A 19818-nucleotide genomic window follows, 5' to 3' on the forward strand; every position below is an offset into this window, starting at 1 on the left:
TAACAATCCGGCCTGGGAACCACACCTAATAAAAAATAATAATTCCTTAATTAGCAGATGTTTGTTATCCAATAACAACATACAGAGGGGGAATTGAACCTGCGATCTCCACTCAAACACTAACCACTAAACTGCGCCTGCCCCCCTTACCCGTAGGAGAAGATCCTGGTGGCCTTCCAGCGGGTCATGAGAGCAGCGAAGAGGCCGAGCACCAGGGCGGAGCAGTCGAACAGCATGTGGAAGCCGTCAGAGATCAGCCCCAGGCTGTTGGTCCACACGCCGTAGAACAGCTCCACAAACGTGAAGGCCTTTAACACAGAGGAAAGGGTATCGTATTAGGATATGGGGCTTAAATATAATGCTAGTTATGTTTGTTGTCAACACAGGTTACATGTGTTCAAAGCTATTTACACCCCCCCCCCCATCACAAAAAAACAAGGTGATTTTCACAGTTTTAATCCAAACCACCTTGAGACAACAGCATAACCATCCTTCATCCAACGCAACGGACAAGCAAGAGATCAGATCTCAAACCAACCATCTCAAAACAGCCTCACGCTGGCGCGACGCTCACCAGGTTCAGACAGAGGAAGTAGAAGATCTGCCTGGAGTCGTACTCCTCCAGGATCTGCTTGAGCGAGTCTTTGATGAAGCGCGGCAGAGACTGGGAGGTGTGCTGCAGCGCGTCGCCCATGAAGTTGTAAAGAGGGGTCCCCTCGGGAGAGTAGCCCACCAGGGTCCCCTTCTGGCCCCTCTTAGAGGGGGAGGACAAGATGCTGTCCGCTGGAGGGAGGGGGAGAGAGAATTAGGGAGGGAGAGAGACAAGGAGAAAGAGCATTAGTAAGCATATTGGCTCAGCAAAGATGTAAGAATACAATTGAGAAAGATTTCATGGAAAGTTCAGACCATGACTCTGAGATGGGCTTCCAGAATCCCTGTCAAGCCACACCATCCACCCCTCTCTCTCCACTCACCCATTATAAAGAACACCGCGCTGACCAGCACGCCTCCAGACTGCACATGCTCAGTGCTGTCCTGCAGGGGGGGCTTGTTCATGGAGCTGAGCTGGTAGGAGAGGGGGTGGGGCCAGAAGTTGGCCAGCAGCACGCTGCTGACCAGGAGGAAGAGGGCGCCGTAGCGGGCGCAGCGGGGCGCCTCCATCTTGGACACGCAGGCGGACTCCACGTAGAACTCCAGGATCATGACGGAGAACACGATCAGGCTGAACGGGAGGAGGAGCGACGACCACGACTCTACTTTACTCTGGAGACGGGAAACCAGAGTTTTTGTTTGTTTTGGCTTAGTGGTTGGAGCATTTGACTGCAGATCAATTGGTCCCAGGTTCAATTCCTCCCTCGGAAAACTGTACTATATACTGATACATGGCATTCCCTGTGTTTTACCTCAGTGGAAACCGACAGCACTATGACCCAGGGGAGCAGCACGGCTGCAGAGACCAGGTTGGACAGGGCGTATAGACGCTTGGCTCCTCCCAGCTCCACCGACAGCTTCCTGGAGGCTGTGTTGAAGCCCACCTTCAGGCAGAGGGACGCCACCAGCAACACCACACCCCCCTGACGGAGACAGGAGAGGGACAAAACACATCAGTACCTCGGGGAGGTCAGGAAGAAGCAGAGGTGTTCGCACCTGAAACGCCTTCTGCTGGAGTTAGGGTATGACTGGCTCACCTTGTGGTCTGCCACCCCCAGAAACGCGATGGCGGTGTAAAGAGCGTGGGTCAGGGCGCTGTCATGGTGCCCTTCAGCTGGAGAGGGGGAAGGTTAGGGCAAACACTCACAGAGAGAGAGACAGAGAGATTTCGGGATAATAAGTCTGAGATTTTGAACCTGCATGGCGTTCACTGTGTCGTTATTCACTACAGTCGCATGATTGTGAAGTCATTCACAACGGCGGAAGGATACGGTGCTCCGCCATCTTGGCCATGAGGTCATCGTTGTCAAAGAGGAGAAGGCAAATCACTGCTATGATGAAGAGAGCTGCACCTCTGGTCTGGAATGTAACAGGGTGTACATGTTTTTAAAGCAGCATACAGGAAAGACCGCAGGGTATAACTCAATGGTTAGAGCCCTTGACTGCAGCTGGAAGAGGTTGCAGGTTTTGCTGTACATCACTTTGGGTGAAAGCTAAATGAATATGTTGTTATTATTATGGACGGTATTTGTGGTTTGAAAGAGTCTGACGTTTGTTTACCTTGGAAGGTCCGCCTCCTGAGCTGGTGAATAGAACGCTGAGGAGGGCTAGGATCACCACGTCGCTGTGCTCGAACAGCAACAGCGCCCTGCAGAGACAGCACACCTCTCAGATGCAACACTCATCTCCTCACGTCAACACACACACACACCCTGCACCGAGAGTTAAACAAGTTATTTGTTTTTCAACTCTACCTTAGAGGTCCACAAAGAGTCAGGCCAAAGAAACCCAGCAGAGATATGATGCAATTAACAACCGCATGTTTCAGTAGCTTGATCCACTGAAATGATGAGCAGAGTAGTCGTGTTAATATGAGCGACTGCTGATGTGAGCGTTTATCATGGAAGGCTCTATGAATATATGACCCAAAAAGCCACAAACCTGTCTTTTAGATATCACTTTCCCAGAAGTGAACGGCTTTTGGAAGAAAAGTAAGATTACTGCACACCTGAAAAAATATGTAAGGTAAAAACGTTGTTAGGGTTTGCATACAACAATCTTTAGTCAGGTTCCAGGGATAACAAAAACAGTGTTGTATGATTGCGTGGGGACGATGCTCACCCTAATTTCAGTATGAAGACGAACTGGACGATGTGGACTACTTTGAGTAGATCGTATGATTCGAATATCCCAAGTGCCTTCAGCACTTTGGCGATGAGAAGCAACACTATGTACCTGGTTAATCTGAAAAAGGATCAAATCAAGTTAGACTGCTAAACTCCACCTAGTTGAAACAACACAATTCACGTCGAAATCCCTGGCATAAGGCATGGTTATGTTCTTTATTTGAAACTATATTCAGAGCAACTACTCCGAACTGGAAATCTCGTTAGCGAGCTTAACTTGATGTCCACACCACTGACTGACAGCTGGGCTGACTAGCTTACTATCCTACAATCCAGCCCAAGAACCGTCGTCTTTACCTGGCATTGGGCACTTCCACCATTCCGAGCTTCCCACTGGAGAGAACGTTGCTACTGTATTTTTCGTCCATTCTTCTGAGGTTTAAAACTCAATCAGGAGATGCTCCATGTAATTCTGATGTCGAGGCTAACAACTAGCTAGCCCTTTCCGTCGGGTTTAGCTGACGCTAGCTAGGCGGTAGCAGAGCTAGTGATTGAACCGAACATCATATCAAGCCGCAAGATCCGCGTCTATTACTATAAAGTTGTTGCCCATACTAATACAAGGATCCCTTGATGTTCAGAATTCAGTATTTGTACATTATCATATCTATGCAGAGTTAAAGAGACCACGAAAACAACGAATCAAAAGCACAGCATCGCATCTCAGCTGTAGGGCCACGCTTCCGGATACGGTGAATTCCACGTCACGCAAAAGATCTTTGTAAACCTTACACTTGCGCTGCGTGCAGGACTGCGCAAACACCACCAGCGCTCAACTGTAACGTCGGCGTTCATTTATTCGTGTACAATCAACAAACGTTTTACCATTAGGATTTTATTCTATCAAATAGTGTCAAAATAATTTGTTTGTAGTTAGAATCCTTTATAAAGTTTTCCAGGGAAGTTGAATGATGCGAAGACATGCAACTGCCGTTAAACATTGTAATCTTTATTAGAGCTTCAGAAGCATTAAATAGAGTACGTAATCCCAGGATGCAGATCTCATGCATTCACCTCATGTTTATTGAAATATTAATTTATTTGTGTGGAGTTTCGGGTCTTCACTGAGGTCCACAAAGGGCGATCAGGATTTTCTCATAATACCCTTTTGTATCCGCCTAAGAAACACAAAACATGCATCATGACCATAACATCCTACACATCTAATACACTCACACACACACGCTCCACCACAGCTGTGTGTCTCACCGCCACGGCCTCCTGCAGGCTGCGTCCGTACATGCTGCGGTACTCCTCCGCCACCTTCCTCAGGTCCACCTCCGACCGGCTCACCAGCACCCTGTTCAGGGCCGCCTCACTCGTCCCTGCGCCCTGGGGAAGAGAACATCAGCCTGGTACTGCATCACACACACACACGCATGTGTGCATAGTTACACACATGCCCACAAACACAAACACCGAAAGTTTTACCTTCATAGACAGGTGGAGTTTTTCGGCAAAGAAAGCTGGCGTGCTCCAGGCGCACTTCACTACAGAATCAGAGAGACAACTTTAATATCCGGTCTGCTGGTCCCGTACCACAGAATGTCACAACACCAGCAGTGACTAGTTCATATAAGATTAGGACATCTTTATTAAAAAGGTTTAGATGAGCCTCTAGGAAACTGCAGAGGGAAGAACTTGTTACAAATAACAAAAACATGAAACTTGGGGAGGTTCTCACCGATGTCTATGAGGCAGTCCTCAATGTCTCCCTTCAGCTCCATGACCAGGGCTTTGGGCAGCTCCGTGTCACTGATATCAGAGTACTTCTGGAATGCTACAACGCAAGAAGGGTTACAGGTATGTTGTCATGGTTACAGGTATGACACATCCTTGTGTTGCACTGCACCACTTCTGCAGGGCGTGTGTGACAAAACCTGTTATTCCGGGTGTTTCCCGTGTGTGGGATTCGGGTCGTTCAGTTAAGATAATTTTGCTTTTGGATTTGTAAATCAGTTTCTCCCACACGTGGTTTAGGTACAGTTCTGTGGGCATCTGTGAAGCCCGCTGGGACGTAAATCGAATTTTCTCAGATTTGATGTGTTGTGTTCATCCCCCTGTGAGCCCTCTCACCTCTGGACAGCTGAGGGCCACTCCTGCTGGTCAGGATGTCGATGAAGACCGACACGTTCGTCCCTTTGACGTTCTCCCCCGCTTCGAAGAGAGCCTGGAACACAAACACACACCCTCCGGTTTGAAAACACCCCACCCACACGCACATCCGTAGCTGTGCTCCACCAGCGTGGCGAATGAAGAGAGAGAGGCTTCGTTACCGTGGCGTCCCTCCTGGCCCGGTCGTCGTCCACGTAGCTGCTCTCGTCTCTGGTCGCCTTCAGCAGGGACAGCAGAGCCTGGGCGAAGTCTCCATTCGTCTCACTCTTAATGACCTCCTCCAGGTCCGTCTTGTACACTGCGGTGGAAGGAAGGTCACACGTCAGTCGAAACTCTTCGCACGAGAGAGATGGGGAGGCGCAGGCGTCTACAAACCTTCCTTGAAGGTCCTCTTGATCTCGTTGATCTCGCTGTTGGTCCGCGTCGCCAGAATCTCCACCAGGATGTCCTCGTCGGTCCCCAGGCCCTGCACGACACACCCGGCAGAGGAAATCAACATCCTGAGAGATGTAACATCAACAAACAGCGTTTTGCTAATTCGTCAGTACTTAAAACGTGGCAACAAGGTCATTCTTGTTTACCTTTGTGGCCTTCCTGAGGTGGTCGGCGTCAAACTGTGCTGGGGTCATCAGCAGACCCAGAACCACGTCCTCCAGGTGGCCCGTCAGAGCCCACTTCAGGGCATCAGTCAGATCCTGAGATAGGAGGAGGGTTAGCTGGGGGTAGTTAGCTGCGTAATAGTGAGGGTAGTTATCTGGAAGATAACTTGGGGTGCTTGGCTTCAGTCGGTGAACTTGGGGTGCTTGGCTTCAGTCGGTGCAAACTTCAGTTGTGTGAGTAAAGAACCTAGACCCAGTCTCCTGGATTAAACAGTCTCCATGTCTTACCTTTCCTGTTGACTGCTTGTAGACCTCCTTAATCTTCTGCCTCTGGTCGTTGCTCCTCTGAACCATCATTGTTATAATCGTGTCCTCGTCCACTCCTGCAGGGCACAACGTCATACATGACTCAGGGAAACACGCATGCGACTGACACTGCAGCCCAAACCAGTCGATGCAACGCATCTTTTTAAGATTGTGGGTCCGAAAAGCGTGCTGGCTTGTATACTGCAAAACATGAGCGGCTGCAATAGGACATCCTGGTATTTTATCCATATTGTATTTGACATACTATGTACTAGTTTGTTTTACTGGTACTATGGGTATTGGGACACACCTACAGACCTTGCGAGCTACGACGCTGAAATGCTAGAATGCTTTGGTGTTTATGTCGAGGAGTTGAACTAATTCAACTCTTCCAACATGTGCTTCCCTGGTTCCCTCCTACCTTTGGAGTGCTTCCCTGGTTCCTCCTACCTTTGGCGTGCTTCCCTGGTTCCTCCTACCTTTGGCGTGCTTCCCTGGTTCCTCCTACCTTTGGCATGCTTCCCTGGTTCCTCCTACCTTTGGCGTGCTTCCCTGGTTCCTCCTACCTTTGGCGTGCTTCCCTGGTTCCTCCTACCTTTGGCTTTGATGGCTTTCTCCAGAGCTGCAGCATCGCTGCTGGCATTGAAGGAAGGATTTGGAGCCACGGTCCCATTCAAATAGGACTTGGATTGTCCCTTAGCCTGCAGAAGAAGAAGGTGTTCAGGTATACTGTTGCATCAAGATGCTAAACCAGACTGTGAAATGAAACTTCCTTGACATGGCAACTGATTAGTGACATGAAAAGTTGCTTTTACTGTCAAAAAGACACGTTAATCTGGTCTCATCTGGAGTGATTTACTTTTCACTACAGACGTGTTGTTGAGACAGAAGAAATTGCACTCACCCCAGCGGAGTTATCCTGCTTCCTTTTATGGACAATGTTTTTGAAGAATTTCGTGAAGAACGACATCTTTCCTGATCGGTAATTAGAGACAAGGAAATTGAGGATCAAAATTGAAAACCTCTGTCTTCACAAATGTCATTGTATTAAAAACAAACGAAACAACACAAAAAGGAAAAAGGTTTCCTGAAATTACAAGAAGAAAACATACCTGGTTTTCTGAGCAAATCCTGTGTGTGTAGATCCAAGGTGTTTCTGACTTTAAAGAAGCACACCTTGCAGAGCCACGGCCCACTTCCTGTTTTCAGCGTGAGGGAGGAGATGATGGGTCTGGAGGATTCACATAGTTTGTGAGGGTGGGGATAATTGGCCAAGAGGATCCATATAGTTTCAGCCTGAGATGGCCATAGCTTCGCCCACATTCTATCAAACACATCATGGATTCCATTTTGGGCAGGTTGTGTGTTTGAACAACTGTCTTCATTGATAAAACGTGAATTTTAATTAGATTGAGGCAACATCTTGAGCATTCCAAGCAGTAACTTTCATGTGGTAACTTCTGAAAGATGTGTTAGTGTACAGTGCAGTGCTGGAGTACAGGTCCAGCTGGTTTCAGTTGAGTCCTTTTCACACCCACTCAGGTATCTGACACACCTTGACTAGCGATGTCCACCAAGATTCTTCCTGTTGCAAAATATCTCCACAGTGTAACACTGCTCATTACTGTAGCATGAAAACGCATAGTTCAAACACCATACATTTTAACATAGTTTGTTAAGTAAACCGTGTTTGTAATGTTTCAGTGTGTCAAAGCGTTCACAACAATGGTGAACTAACTGATGAAAGAGAGACTATTTTAACAATAAGATGTTATAATGATACCATTTATTGTCATTCACTGAATTACAAAGCCATGAGCGTTATATTTTGGAAATAAAAAGCATGACCGGCAGGTAATATTTGTAAAATGCTAAAATTATCACTTCAACGTATCAGATCATTATCATAGATCATTATTCCTTCACAAAACAAGTCAAGTTGAATGCAAATCAATGGCAATACATACTAAAACATATTTTATTATTTACATAATCACAAGTCCATATTTGGGTCAGTTCTTTAGGACAGTATGTTCAGTCAGTGGGTGTTTAGACAGGATCACACAGGTTCAACCCAGGGTGTCATGGAAGAGCCCTGTTCCCTCCCTTGGCCCTGGCCCCAGCCTCTAGCCCCCAACCCCCAGCCTCTAGCCCCCAACCCCCAGCCTCTAACCCCCAGTCTCTAGCCCCCCACCCCCAGCCTCCAGCCCCCAGCCTCTAACCCCCAACCCCAAGCCCCTGCCCTCAGGGTCGCTATCGTGGAGGAGGCTGTCCCCTGCCCCGGCCTGGCCCCGGCCCCTGGGGGTTCCCAGGAAGGGGCCCGGGCCCCCGCGGTCCTGGGGGCCGGTTGACCGGTCCTCTGGGGTTAGGGGACGCCAGGGACACGTCCTTCTGCAGGCTGACACCAGCCGCTCCAGGCTTCACCTTCGCTGCCTTCCCTCCTGGAGCTGGGTGGTTGTCTGGAGAAGAGGAGGAGGATGAGGAGAATGATGAGGATAGCAGCTCTAACTAGACTGGGTTGTTGACTGGTGAAGAAGAGGAGAGGGGGGGGACTCACCTGTGCTGTTCTGTGGGGGCGGCGGGGGGGCCAGGGAACGGTTCGGCAGCAGGTCCTCCAGGTCCTTCATTACCTGGTTGGTGCTGTCTGTGTTGTTCCTCCTGTTCTTCTCCTCATCTCTTTGCTGGAAAGAGAGAGAGAGAGAGAGAGAGAGAGAGAGAGAGAGAGAGAGAGAGAGAGAGAGAGAGAGAGAGAGAGAGAGAGAGAGAAAGAGGGAGGGAGGGAGGGAGGGAGAGGGAGGAAAAGAGATGGAGAGAGAGTGAGAGAAAAAAATAGATGGACATAAAAAGACGGACAGGGAGAGAGATGGAGAGAGAGCCCAAGTCAGCATATCACTTTGGTTAAAACAGAACGATAAAAATAGGATTCCTTCCACGCGACACATTCACGCAGTGTGAAGGATGAATCCAGAGCAGCTCTGGACCGTCTCACCATCTGCATCTTCTTCTTGAGCTCATTGTTGGCGTTCTGGTAGGCCTCAGACACTGAGTTCAGGTAATAGATGGCCAGTCTAACCCAGGAGACACAACCCTTCATTACTGCCTCACTTCACACGTTTAAATGCCTCAGTCCTGTTTGATGTGGCACTTAGAATATGAAGTTGTTTTTACTGGACTGGACCATTGGGATGGAATATTGTAGCTCAGCTGAGATGTCAATATTGTTCCTAATATTGCGCCTGGTAGCTGAGATGTTACTTTGTGATGTATCAAGTCAATACCGACTCTGATCACCGAGCTACTAGTAGAACTATTCACTTTCTACTGTATTTTCTACATGCACTGTTTTTATGTAGTTTTAATGAAAGCGTCTAACCCCAAATTAATCATTGTCCACAGTTGGAATGATGTGAACGACTGGGTGAGAGGCAGCGTGTGTGCGGGAGGGATCTACGTCTACATTTGAAATGACATTCTTTCAGGAGACGCTTTTATCCAAAGCAAACAGTGCATATGAAAAGCACAGCAGAAGATCAAGGATCAGAAGCGCGTAGTTCTAAAAGTGTGTCGGTGCTCAGAGTCCAGGGATGGTCTGCATGTCCTGATGTACTCACACCATCAGAAGCACAGCAGGTATGATGAGTACTCACACCATCAGAAGCACAGCAGGTATGATGAGTACTCACACCATCAGAAGCACAGCAGGTATGATGAGTACTCACACCATCAGAAGCACAGCAGGTATGATGAGTACTCACACCATCAGAAGCACAGCAGGTATGATGAGGCCCGGGTTGGCCGCGTAGCTGAAGAGGGTTCCCATGAAGGCAGGAAGGTCCAGGTCTATAGTCTCCATGATCACGTCAAACATTTTGGCCTTCCCACTGCAGAGAAATACCCAGATAATCAGACAGTAGCATGTGTGTGAGTGAGTGTGTGTGTGTGTATTACAGTATACGTCTGCAAAACTTGAACACTACCTGAAGAACCTCAGAAATAACTCGAGGACCCTAACTCTGAATGTCCCTAACCCTACCTGAAGGATCCTAACCCTACCTGAAGGTCCCTAACCCTACCTGAAGGTCCCTAACCCTACCTGAAGGATCCTAACCCTACCTGAAGGTCCCTAACCCTACCTGAAGGTCCCTAACCCTACCTGAAGGTCCCTAACCCTACCTGAAGGTCCCTAACCCTACCTGAAGGATCCTAACCCTACCTGAAGGTCCCTAACCCTACCTGAAGGATCCTAACCCTACCTGAAGGTCCCTAACCCTACCTGAAGGTCCCTAACCCTACCTGAAGGTCCCTAACCCTACCTGAAGTATCCTAACCCTACCTGAATGTCCCTAACCCTACCTGAAGGTCCCTAACCCTACCTGAAGTATCCTAACCCTACCTGAAGGTCCCTAACCCTACCTGAAGGTCCCTAACCCTACCTGAAGGTCCCTAACCCTACCTGATGGATCCTAACCCTACCTGAAGGGCCCACAGTCGAAGGAGGGGGGCAGGGTCATGATGGTGTAGACCACAGGCAGCAGGCTGAGGAACAGGATGAGCAGCAGGAGACCCATGTAGAAGTTGTTGGACTTGGAGGCCTTGAAGACCCTCTCGTGGGGTACATTGGTGCTCATGACGGCCCAGCACTGGTAGTACATGGAGGTGAGCAGGCGCAGCACGTTGATGCCCACCAGCCCCGGAGCGTAGAACGCCCCCATCCTGAAAGGAACACACACACAGGGAACCATGGTCACCACTTCCATGACGACCACGGAGCCATGATCACCAACCAGCCCTGGGACAGAGATTCTGACTGCACATCAAGAAATCGCTCCCCCTCACTGTTGGATTCAAGTGCCTGCTAAATTACTAGAATGTGATTATGTTTGCATATGAGTGGATGTAGCTTAGTGGTTAGAGCTTTTGACTGTAGATAACGAGGTTACAGGTTCAATTCCCCATCTGTATGTTGCTTCGGATAAAAGCAACAAATGAACCCGTCGCTGTTGTTATTACTGTTGTGACCCGGTCTCTGTGTGGTGAGAGGTGAGCATACCAGATCATGCCCTGTGTGGTGAGAGGTGAGCATACCAGATCATGCCCTGTGTGGTGAGAGGTGAGCATACCAGATCATGCCCTGTGTGGTGAGAGGTGAGCATACCAGATCATGCCCTGTGTGGTGAGAGGTGAGCATACCAGATCATGCCCTGGTTGAAGACCAGGCCGAGCACGTTGCCACTGATGTCAAACTCCCCATACGAGGGCTACGGAGAGAGAGCAGGGTCATTCAGCACCGCGCGTCAGTTCCTCTCAAACTTCACATCTCTATTATCTCTTTCTCATTTCTATATTTCATTTCTATTATCTCTGTAATATATCTATAATCCCGAAAACATTACTCATTTCTGTCTCTATCTATAATACCTACCTAATATCTCTCGAATATCTCTCTCACACATCTCTCTCTTATATATTACTCTATCTTTCTCTTCAATATCTCTCTGTCTTCCCTGTCTGATATCTCCCTCTCTCTAACATCTCTCATGGTTATTTCTACTCACAAATCCCGACTCCAGATCCCAGCACCAGCAGTAGTTCAGGAACCTGACGATGACAGCCCTGGCAAAGTCCCCGATCAGGATGGTGAGGTAGGTCACCTGGATATCTGACACGGTCAGCTTGACAAACTCCTGCAAGATCCACACCACAGGAGAAGCTGAGAGAACTGAATCGGCAGAATACATCACACCATTAAAGCTGGCCGTAAAGCTACTATATACAATCAGTATTTATAAGTATACATTCTCAGTTTATTTACTTATTCATCTAGTGCCATAGATCGAGAGGATGTATTAATACCCTGTAAGATTTTAGTGAATGTATAGAATGAATGTAGACTATATTTAGTCACTAAATAGAATGAATGTAGAATGTATTTAGTGACTGGAGAATGTACTGTCTATGCGACAGTTTAAATAGAAGGTGAACATAATGAGGTCAAAGGTTAGTTTTCTCATTACTATGCCGACGGCGGTCTCCCAGCAGGGTCCTCTGATGACATCACCGGGGTCGATGGGAGGGGCGGTGGCCTCTGAGTCGTTGTTGTAGAGGGTGAAGTTGGCGTAGTACTCCTTCTGCGCCCAGATAGACGCGTTTCTGAGGGCTTTCTCCTGCTCCAGCTACACAACGAGACACAAGCTACTCAGAGAGGTGAGGTCTGGGAGGTTTATCCTGTGTGATATCACATCAGACCGGTACCTTGTTGTTGACCTCGTCGAACAGGGCGAACAGGAAGGTGTAGAGGTTCCCCAGGAAGAGGGCGAAGATGCGGCCCAGCTGCCACTTGAGGGCGATCCTGGGGTGGTACTCCTCCAGCTCTGCGATGGTCTCAAACAGTGGGGGACAGACCAGGCCCAGAAGGGACATGATGAGCTCCAGCTGTGTCAGACAACACCCGGTACATCCTCAGTTTACGTCAAGTAAAAACTAAAATCTTTAGTGTTTTACCTGGTGCACAGTGCAACAATAGTAATATCTCAACTACACGGCAACAAAAACATCTGAACAACACCTACATAGGAAAGCGCAGCAAAAATAGCGTTGGTTTTACCTCATTCTTCTCGTACCAGCTCAGGTCGTCCCTGTTGGCGAATTCTTGTGACCTCTTCACCACGAAAAAGATGAGATACCCGCTCCCTCCAAGGCAGCAGATGATCATGAAGTTAGCCAGGACGCGCAGGAACCTCCTCAAATGAATGTTCTCATCTTTCTGGTTCTCTTGCTCGTCCACGATGGACTCCTAGGGTCAGACAGGCGCAGGGGAGCCAGGTCAGTTTACTGGGACTGGTTGATAAATATATATTTGATACATTTGATTTATTTAAAAGATGGTTTTATCCAAAGCAAATACTTTTTTCTCTCTCTAGTCGCTACGACAGACGCTTTCATCCAAAGATAAAAACAAATGTGTCTTAATTTTCTTCACTTAGATTAGAAGTTTCTTTTATCCAAATTTGGTGATTCAACATGATCTCCGTGTCTCCATGGTTACCTTGAAGCTCGTGGTGATGGAGGCGTATTTGTTGTCGGCGGTCTCTGAGTTCCCGATGAGGTAATCCCAGCTGGTGAACATCTTCCACGCAAACGTGAACTCTGACTCGTCTCCATCACCACCCCCGACATCAGAGTTCTTCGCCATCCTAGCGATCGCGGAGAAAAATCCGAGTATAGCTACATTACTCAGATGCAAGACATTATACAACCGTTGAAGACATCACTTGAGTCCAGCACTAGCCGTGACTAAGCATCATCGACTTACGTGCGGATGACCACCATCAGGCTGTAGCCGAAGGTGCCAACCCCCACCATGAGGTAGGACAGGGGCAGACGGAATTTCAGCAAGCCGATGGTCCTCTGGTCGTTATAGTAACCGTAGAACAGCACAGAGTATTTGCAGTATCCCTGAAATGTATATATATAATTATTTTTCTTCAAATATATCTCATGAAATAAAAGATGTAGCCAACGCTTTTAAATACAGTGAGATATAAATGCTGCATGTGGAAAATAAAGCAGATAATCAAGGATTAGACGTGTATGGCTATAACAGTAGGCCTATATCAATGGAGGTTGCTGCCAAGAAGCGGTTTGTATTTTACCAGGCACAGAGCAATAATTATCTCATCTACAACACAACATCAACAAATCTTGAGGGCAACATCTCACAGCTGCACTGGTACAGCTGCACTGTACAGCTGCGCATGTTTGCACTTCAGGTTAGATGTCAACTGTACTTCATCGGCTCTGTACACAATGACACTAAAGTTGGGTCTAGTCTACTGGGATCTGCTGTGATCTGCTGTGATCTACTGTGATCTGCTGGGATCTACTGGGATCTGCTGGGATCTACTGTGATCTGCTGGGATCTGCTGGGATCTACTGGGATCTGCTGTGATCTGCTGTGATCTACTGGGATCTGCTGGGATCTACAGGGATCTGCTGTGATCTGCTGGGATCTACTGGGATCTGCTGTGATCTGCTGTGATCTACTGTGATCTGCTGGGATCTACTGGGATCTGCTGTGATCTGCTGTGATCTACTGGTGTGTTTTGACCCACGTTGAAGTCTGTGAGGACGGCGTAGTCCTGGGCGGTGGCCTGATCTGCCCTCGGCACCGTCTTCCTGGGGATGGACCCGTACGGCAGCCCCATCAGAACCTGCACAACCACAACAATAATAATAATAACAACAACAACAATAATAATAACAACAACAACATTGGGCTGGCCCATCAGAACCTGAGCAGGAGGGAAGATCAAGAGTGTTTAGTTCTCTCAGCGTGTCACTGGCATCAAGGAACAGTCTACGTTTTTTACCAGACAAAGTGCAACGACAACATCATCCAACGACTACAGTCTTACATGACTAAGGAATTCCCTAACCGATGATGGGCAGAATGTCCCTTTAACCCCTGGATGGTAAACATTGACATTTGACATTTATTAATTTAGCAGAAGCTTTTATCCAAAGCGACAAACAGTAAAACTGGTGTGTTTAAGCAGTTTTACCTCAGGGATCACCACAAGGCCGAACGTGAAGCCGAAGAGGACCAGGTTCATTCCGTACATCCACCGCAGGAAGATGAAGTAAGACGCCACCGAAGACCCAAAGTGACCTGAAGGTGGAGCAGTTTTAAGGTTATCCACTAGGTGGGGGTGTTGAGCAACATCATTCTGAACAGCAGGAGCTTCATCTGTAATCTTACATGTTCTATGTTCCCTGTTCTTCTGTGCATAATTTGTGTATAATTTATTGATTATTTTGATACAATACATGATTTGTGCAATTGTGCATGAGTGTTTTGATATACTGCTATAACAACACAATTTCCTCAAAGTATCTGTTTGTATATCTGTAATAGATATATCTATCGATTGATCTATCGATCAACAGAGTGGAAGTCTCTCTCACTGGTCACTCACTCTCCACCTCTTTGATCTTCCGTTCCCAAGGTATGCAGGTGGTTCTGAAGTTCTCGAAATCTCTTTGGAACTTGATCCATTTCTGACGAAAGAAGAGAAAAGGTGAATTCTCTGACGTCTCTTCCCGATGGCAGACGTGAGCATGCCCAGGTGTTCGGAGCCACACAGGTGAGATCAGACTCGCACCTTCATCATCATGACCTTGTAGGCGTACCACTTCCTCCCTTTCCCCTTCCCCAACGCGCCTTCAAACTTGTCCACAAACTGCTGGGCTTCCCTGAGGGACATGTGCCAATAGGACATGTGCCAAGAGGACATGTGCCAAGAGGACATGTGACAAGAGGACATGTGACAAGTCATCCACGTTTTTGGATGCACGAATGTTTTGACCCTCCAACCAAGGTGTGTATTCGCTGTTTAAAGTTCTTATTCAGCACTTTGATTAGAACATTAGTAATTTACAGCACTTTCAGCGCTTTGATATGTGAAGAAACGCACATATTGGGGATTTTGGGGACTGTGACCTCTTGAACACTCTAACCACCGAGCTGAACCCAGCTGTGTGAGGCTCCTCTCCTTACTTGAGGTGTTTGAGCCTGCGGTGCATCCTCCAGGGCTTGGTCCTCATGATGGTGATCAGCTTCTTCTTCTCCTCCACTTCCTCCATCAGCCGAGCCATCTCTCCCTCCGACATGGACTCCTCCTCCTCGTCCTCGTCTGATTTGGAGTCCGAGGAGCTGGACGGAGCGAAGGGTGAGGAGAGGGAGAGGAGGATGAGGATGAGGAAGAGAGAGACGAGGAGGGGTGGAGGAGGAGGAGGGGTGGAGGAGGGGGAGGGGTGGATGAGGGGGTGGAGGAGAGGAGGAGGAGGATGAGGAAGAGAGAGACGAGGACGAGGAGAAGTGGAGGAGGAGGAGGGGTGGAGGAGGAGGAGGAGAAGTGGAGGAGGGGTGGAGGAGGGGGAGGGGTGGATGAGAGGAGGAGGAGGGGGAGAGGAGGATGGATTACAGATCACAACATGACTCAGCAAAGTCACAATTGCCATGCTGCGTTCCTCCTAACAGTACACAGTACACACAGGGGTTGACATGGCTATCAAACTGTGAATGGGGTCGACATTCAGGTCGTAACGTCCGTCCAGCTACCTGCTGTCTTTCTTCTTCTTCTTCTTCTTGTCCTTGTCATCGTCTTTGTCCTTCCCTTTGTCCTTTCCTTTGTCCTTCCCCTCTCCTTTCTTGTCCTCCTCTTTCTGCTTCTTTCCTCCTCCTCCCTTCCTTCTCTTGTTCCCTTGTTCCTCCTCGCTGTCCTCCTCGCTATCCGGGACCTTGCCCCCTTTTCCTTTCTTCTTATTGGCTGCCCCCCCGCCCCCCCTCCTCTTTTTGGGGGCTTCGTCCTCGCTCTCGTCGTCGGTGTCACGTGACTTGGCCGGCTTCTTCTTATTGGCTGCCCTGCGGTTCCTGGGAGTCTTGTCTTCTTCCTCGTCTTCATCCTCGTCGTCCTCGCTGGCTGGCTTCTTGCCCCGCCTCCTCCCGGCCGCCGGCCGTCTGTTCCCTCTCTTTCGACTGGTGTCATCTTCACACACACACACACACACACACACACACACACACACACACACACACACACCAAGGCACAGGTAAACACAACAATGGAGCTAGGTGATCTTTCCAGTCATCTCCACTTACCCTCGCTGTCAGTCATGTCCGCGTCAATCTCTATCCCAACTGGAAGAGACCACACAGACCCAGAGGCACCATCAGACAAGATTCTCCACAAACAGCCCTGTCAGTTCAACTGTACAATACATGTTATCATCATCATCTCTAAAATATACAAGCATGCAGACAGGTGCGAGGTCTTCAGTGTCGGGTTACTGCACAGTCAGTGACTAATCGCCATGAACACAAGCACCTCTCCTGTGGGTTTTGGGTTAGGATTGGGGTTGGGGTTAGGATTGGGGTTAGGATTGGGGTTGGGATTGGGGTTGGGATTAGGGTTAGACCAGCTCACCATCCTCCGTCTTGGCCGCATTAGTTTTCCGAGGCATGGTTGTACGCTGGGTGGAACTCCTCTCACAGTCCCACTTCCTGTTCCTTTCTGCTTCTTCCTTCTTCTACTTCCTGTTACTTCCTGCTTATTTCTGAACCTTCTGCTTCTGTCCGTTCACCTTCCTGTCTCTGTGCTCAGCGCCCTGAATGCCCAACACCTGCCGGAGCGACCTCAGCTCAGACTGGCACCTGAAGCGAGCCCCGCGCAGGTTAGTCACCCCTGTAACCATGACAACCATCTCACGTGACCCGCATCGGTCCCGGAAGAAAGCTTCATGAGAATTCCATATGTGTCGTTGAGCTCTGAGGGGAGACGGTTCTATCATGTTCTGTCAGGAGAACTGAGACCCAGTCAAGGGAACATTCTAGATCTGGATGAGGATGCTGAGAAGGATGATGTGACTTCTGGTACCATTAAACTGAGATAGAAAAGTTCATGGAGATACATGTTTGTAGATCAACAGGATCTGATTGAGTTTTCTCTCTGTCAGTCCAGCGTTCTGGACAGAACCTCAGAACTGGTCGGCGCTCCTCACAGGAAAAGGAGGAGAGGAGTAGAGGAGAAACACTCCTTGTAAACTGTTCTGTTAGACACTCTCACTCGCCTGGTCACAGGACACCCTGACCACGACACCACAAGACGAGCCGCCTTAAAGATTTAATGAAGGGTTGGGTTTCTGGCCCATTAGAGGTCCCTCTCAACTCTGATGTCTGTTTGACTACTCCTCAGTTTAGTAGAGACCCCCAGGGAGCGTGATGATAAAAGTGACTAAATATGTTTCGGTGACTGAGAGTAAAGTATTTGTGTGTGTTTGTGTTGTGTTTGTGTTGTGTTGCAGACAGCAGTCACACAGGATGACATACAATCCAAGACCCTGATCCCCATTTAATAATGAAGAGGAGCTCATCTTCCACAGCCAAATTACTCCATTACACGGTCGTCAGGCCCATCAGGGTTAACACACACACGCTCACACACACGCTCACACACACGCACACACACACACACGCTCACACACACGCTCACACACACGAGCATGTTCTCACATAACCCAAAACACACACGTTATAAAATGAGTCCTAATTAGTGGACTCTATTTTCCAGCCCATTACAGCATCTCCCATCCTTGACTTTATTCACAGTCAGGAAGAACAGCCGCAGTCCTCCTGTCCAGAATCCTCCTGTCCAGGATCCTCCTGTCCTCTCATCACAGGCACGTCCCCCACCTCCGTGTCTACATGCGTGGTGAATCAAGATTTCACACATTCTCATTAATTGTTCATGACCGTAAAAAGGTCAAATGATCTGGTCCATGTTGCATCACTTGATGTCAAACAGGAGACGTACAACTGGGGTTGAAAATTGGAAATCAAATTTGAAATACCTTTTCTGTGTGGGAACAGGAAGTCGTAATCATCTCAGGTATCTGATAATAAAATGATCAGAAATGACAAAGTCCTCATGGCCGTCGGTGACGTACAGCTCTGGACCCCACAGGACCCTCTGGGGTCTCTGTTAGCAGACGACCAGCAGGTGTGATGAGGGACAGGCCGCCTGAAGCGACGACCGTGAACAGTGTCTGTAGAAGAAGAGTGCCGTCACCCCCGCCTGCATGCGGCCGGGCCAGAGGGATATCAGGCCCCTCTGAGAAGAAAGACCTGTTTGTTGGCAGATAATCTGCACACGCTCACAAGCACTCAGGCCTGGGCTACGAGCACGGCCCTTAACATGTCCTAAAACAGCGGCCTGGGGGGAAAGAAACCGGGACACTAAAGTTTCACATTTTACCACCAGGTAAAACAGAGCTTGAATCTCAGAAACGAGTCCGTGGCCCATTCAGTTGTTTTAAATTGACAAAACATCATGCACTATTAATAGGTATTAACATATTTTTATGAAACTATGGAAACAAAACTCAGTCTGCCAGCAGACATCCCTCTGATCACCCAGAGCCCCTCCCCCACGCTGAGACAGCGCTGGCTGGGGTCACCATGGTGACCGTGTGTCTGACCTGTGGACAGTCATGGTGTCTGACCTGTGGGTGGACAGCTGCTCACTGTAGCCTGGGCGTGAGAGAGGGAGAGAGGGAGAGGGAGGGAGAGATGGAGAGGGGCGTGAGAGAGGGAGAGAGAGGGAGGGAGGGAGAGGGGCGTGAGAGAGGGAGAGAGAGCCAGGGAGAGAGGGAGAGGGGCGTGAGAGGGAGAGAGTCAAATCAAATCAAATGTATTTGTATAGCCCTTTTTACACGCAAGCATGTCACAGAGGGCTTCACATACGCCCATAGAACTGCCCCTCAACCAACCTAAACCCTCAAGGGAGAGAGAGGGAGGGAGAGCCAGGGAGAGGGGCGTGAGAGGGAGAGAGAGCCAGGGAGTGAGGGAGAGGGGCGTGAGAGGGAGAGAGAGCCAGGGAGAGGGGCGTGAGAGGGAGAGAGCCAGGGAGAGGGAGGGGGGCGTGAGAGGGAGAGCCAGGGAGAGAGGGAGGGGGCGTGAGAGAGGGAGGGAAGGAGCCAGAGAGAGCGAGAGAACGAGCCTCAGGGTGTCTAAACATTCGGTAGCGCAGCAGAGTGGGAGTGAGTTTCATGAGCGAAACACACACACGGCTGGGGAAACACCACGCACAGAAACACCACATATGCACATACACCACAGTCTATTCAGACAACTCATGTAGTGTAGAAACACCACATATGCACATACACCACAGTCTATTCAGACAACTCATGTAGTGTAGAAACACCACAACCAGATAGCTCCATGCAGCGAAGAAACCCCAGTCACAGACGCTGCAAGCTTTTTCCGATCGCTCCATATAGAAACACTTGAAGCCATAAAAAGGTGTGTAATTCCTTCAGATCTTTCCACACACACACACACACACACTCTCTCCATGTACAGTAGACAACAAAAACACAGCATTAAACTCTAAACATCCTCT

General features: G+C 48.8%; 3 protein-coding genes across 4 annotated transcripts; all 3 read right to left on the bottom strand.

The window, feature by feature from the left end:
• Positions 1-146: 146 nt before the first annotated feature.
• Positions 147-3540, bottom strand: slc30a5 (solute carrier family 30 member 5). Its single transcript, XM_062483843.1, has 11 exons — positions 3135-3540; positions 2773-2895; positions 2593-2659; positions 2406-2491; positions 2212-2299; positions 1923-2010; positions 1689-1765; positions 1404-1574; positions 975-1263; positions 575-783; positions 147-308 (listed from the first exon to the last, which is right to left on the bottom strand). Exons 1-11 carry the CDS (start codon positions 3203-3205, stop codon positions 147-149), a joined length of 1431 nt encoding a protein of 476 aa, XP_062339827.1. The 5' UTR covers positions 3206-3540.
• A 225-nt stretch (positions 3541-3765) lies between these two features.
• Positions 3766-7200, bottom strand: LOC134038472 (annexin A1-like). Of its 2 annotated transcripts, XM_062483844.1 has the most exons (12): positions 6970-7200; positions 6762-6832; positions 6453-6558; positions 5840-5934; positions 5534-5647; positions 5328-5418; positions 5114-5250; positions 4914-5007; positions 4522-4617; positions 4269-4327; positions 4047-4169; positions 3766-3955 (listed from the first exon to the last, which is right to left on the bottom strand). In XM_062483844.1, exons 1-12 carry the CDS (start codon positions 7178-7180, stop codon positions 3899-3901), a joined length of 1254 nt encoding a protein of 417 aa, XP_062339828.1. In that variant the 5' UTR covers positions 7181-7200; the 3' UTR covers positions 3766-3898. The 2 variants fall into 2 exon arrangements, with proteins under 2 accessions (XP_062339828.1, XP_062339829.1); XM_062483845.1 differs by lacking the exon at positions 6970-7200 and having other exon boundaries at positions 5840-6336; positions 6395-6558; positions 6762-6805.
• Positions 7201-8110: 910 nt separating this feature from the next.
• tmc2a (transmembrane channel-like 2a) lies at positions 8111-16944 on the bottom strand. Its single transcript, XM_062484223.1, has 20 exons — positions 16843-16944; positions 16518-16556; positions 15978-16404; positions 15414-15569; positions 15019-15109; positions 14833-14914; positions 14419-14525; positions 13969-14067; positions 13170-13312; positions 12903-13050; positions 12462-12650; positions 12110-12289; positions 11872-12030; positions 11413-11541; positions 11048-11115; positions 10331-10570; positions 9613-9738; positions 8847-8925; positions 8415-8538; positions 8111-8316 (listed from the first exon to the last, which is right to left on the bottom strand). The coding sequence occupies exons 1-20, from the start codon at positions 16877-16879 to the stop codon at positions 8111-8113; spliced, it is 2829 nt and encodes a 942-aa protein (XP_062340207.1). The 5' UTR covers positions 16880-16944.
• Between the last annotated feature and the right edge of the window lie 2874 nt (positions 16945-19818).

The sequence above is a fragment of the Osmerus eperlanus genome, chromosome 18, assembly GCF_963692335.1.
Source record: "Osmerus eperlanus chromosome 18, fOsmEpe2.1, whole genome shotgun sequence".
NCBI classification, from domain to species: domain Eukaryota; kingdom Metazoa; phylum Chordata; class Actinopteri; order Osmeriformes; family Osmeridae; genus Osmerus; species Osmerus eperlanus.

Coding starts and splice junctions, on each gene's coding strand:
- slc30a5 (XM_062483843.1), bottom strand. CDS start 3,205: ATGGACGAAAAATACAGTAGCAACGTTCTCTCCAGTGGGAAGCTCGGA. Junction 2,660..2,772: donor GTCTTCATACTGAAATTAGG/GTGAGCATCGTC, acceptor ATATTTTTTCAG/GTGTGCAGTAATCTTACTTT. Junction 2,011..2,211: donor CAGGAGGCGGACCTTCCAAG/GTAAACAAACGT, acceptor GTTACATTCCAG/ACCAGAGGTGCAGCTCTCTT.
- LOC134038472 (XM_062483844.1), bottom strand. CDS start 7,180: ATGTGGGCGAAGCTATGGCCATCTCAGGCTGAAACTATATGGATCCTC. Junction 5,419..5,533: donor ACCTCAGGAAGGCCACAAAG/GTAAACAAGAAT, acceptor TGTGTCGTGCAG/GGCCTGGGGACCGACGAGGA. Junction 5,008..5,113: donor GGGCCAGGAGGGACGCCACG/GTAACGAAGCCT, acceptor TTTGTGTTCCAG/GCTCTCTTCGAAGCGGGGGA.
- tmc2a (XM_062484223.1), bottom strand. CDS start 16,879: ATGCCTCGGAAAACTAATGCGGCCAAGACGGAGGATG. Junction 15,110..15,413: donor CGCAGGCTCAAACACCTCAA/GTAAGGAGAGGA, acceptor CATGTCCCTCAG/GGAAGCCCAGCAGTTTGTGG. Junction 13,051..13,169: donor CTGATGGTGGTCATCCGCAC/GTAAGTCGATGA, acceptor CGCGATCGCTAG/GATGGCGAAGAACTCTGATG.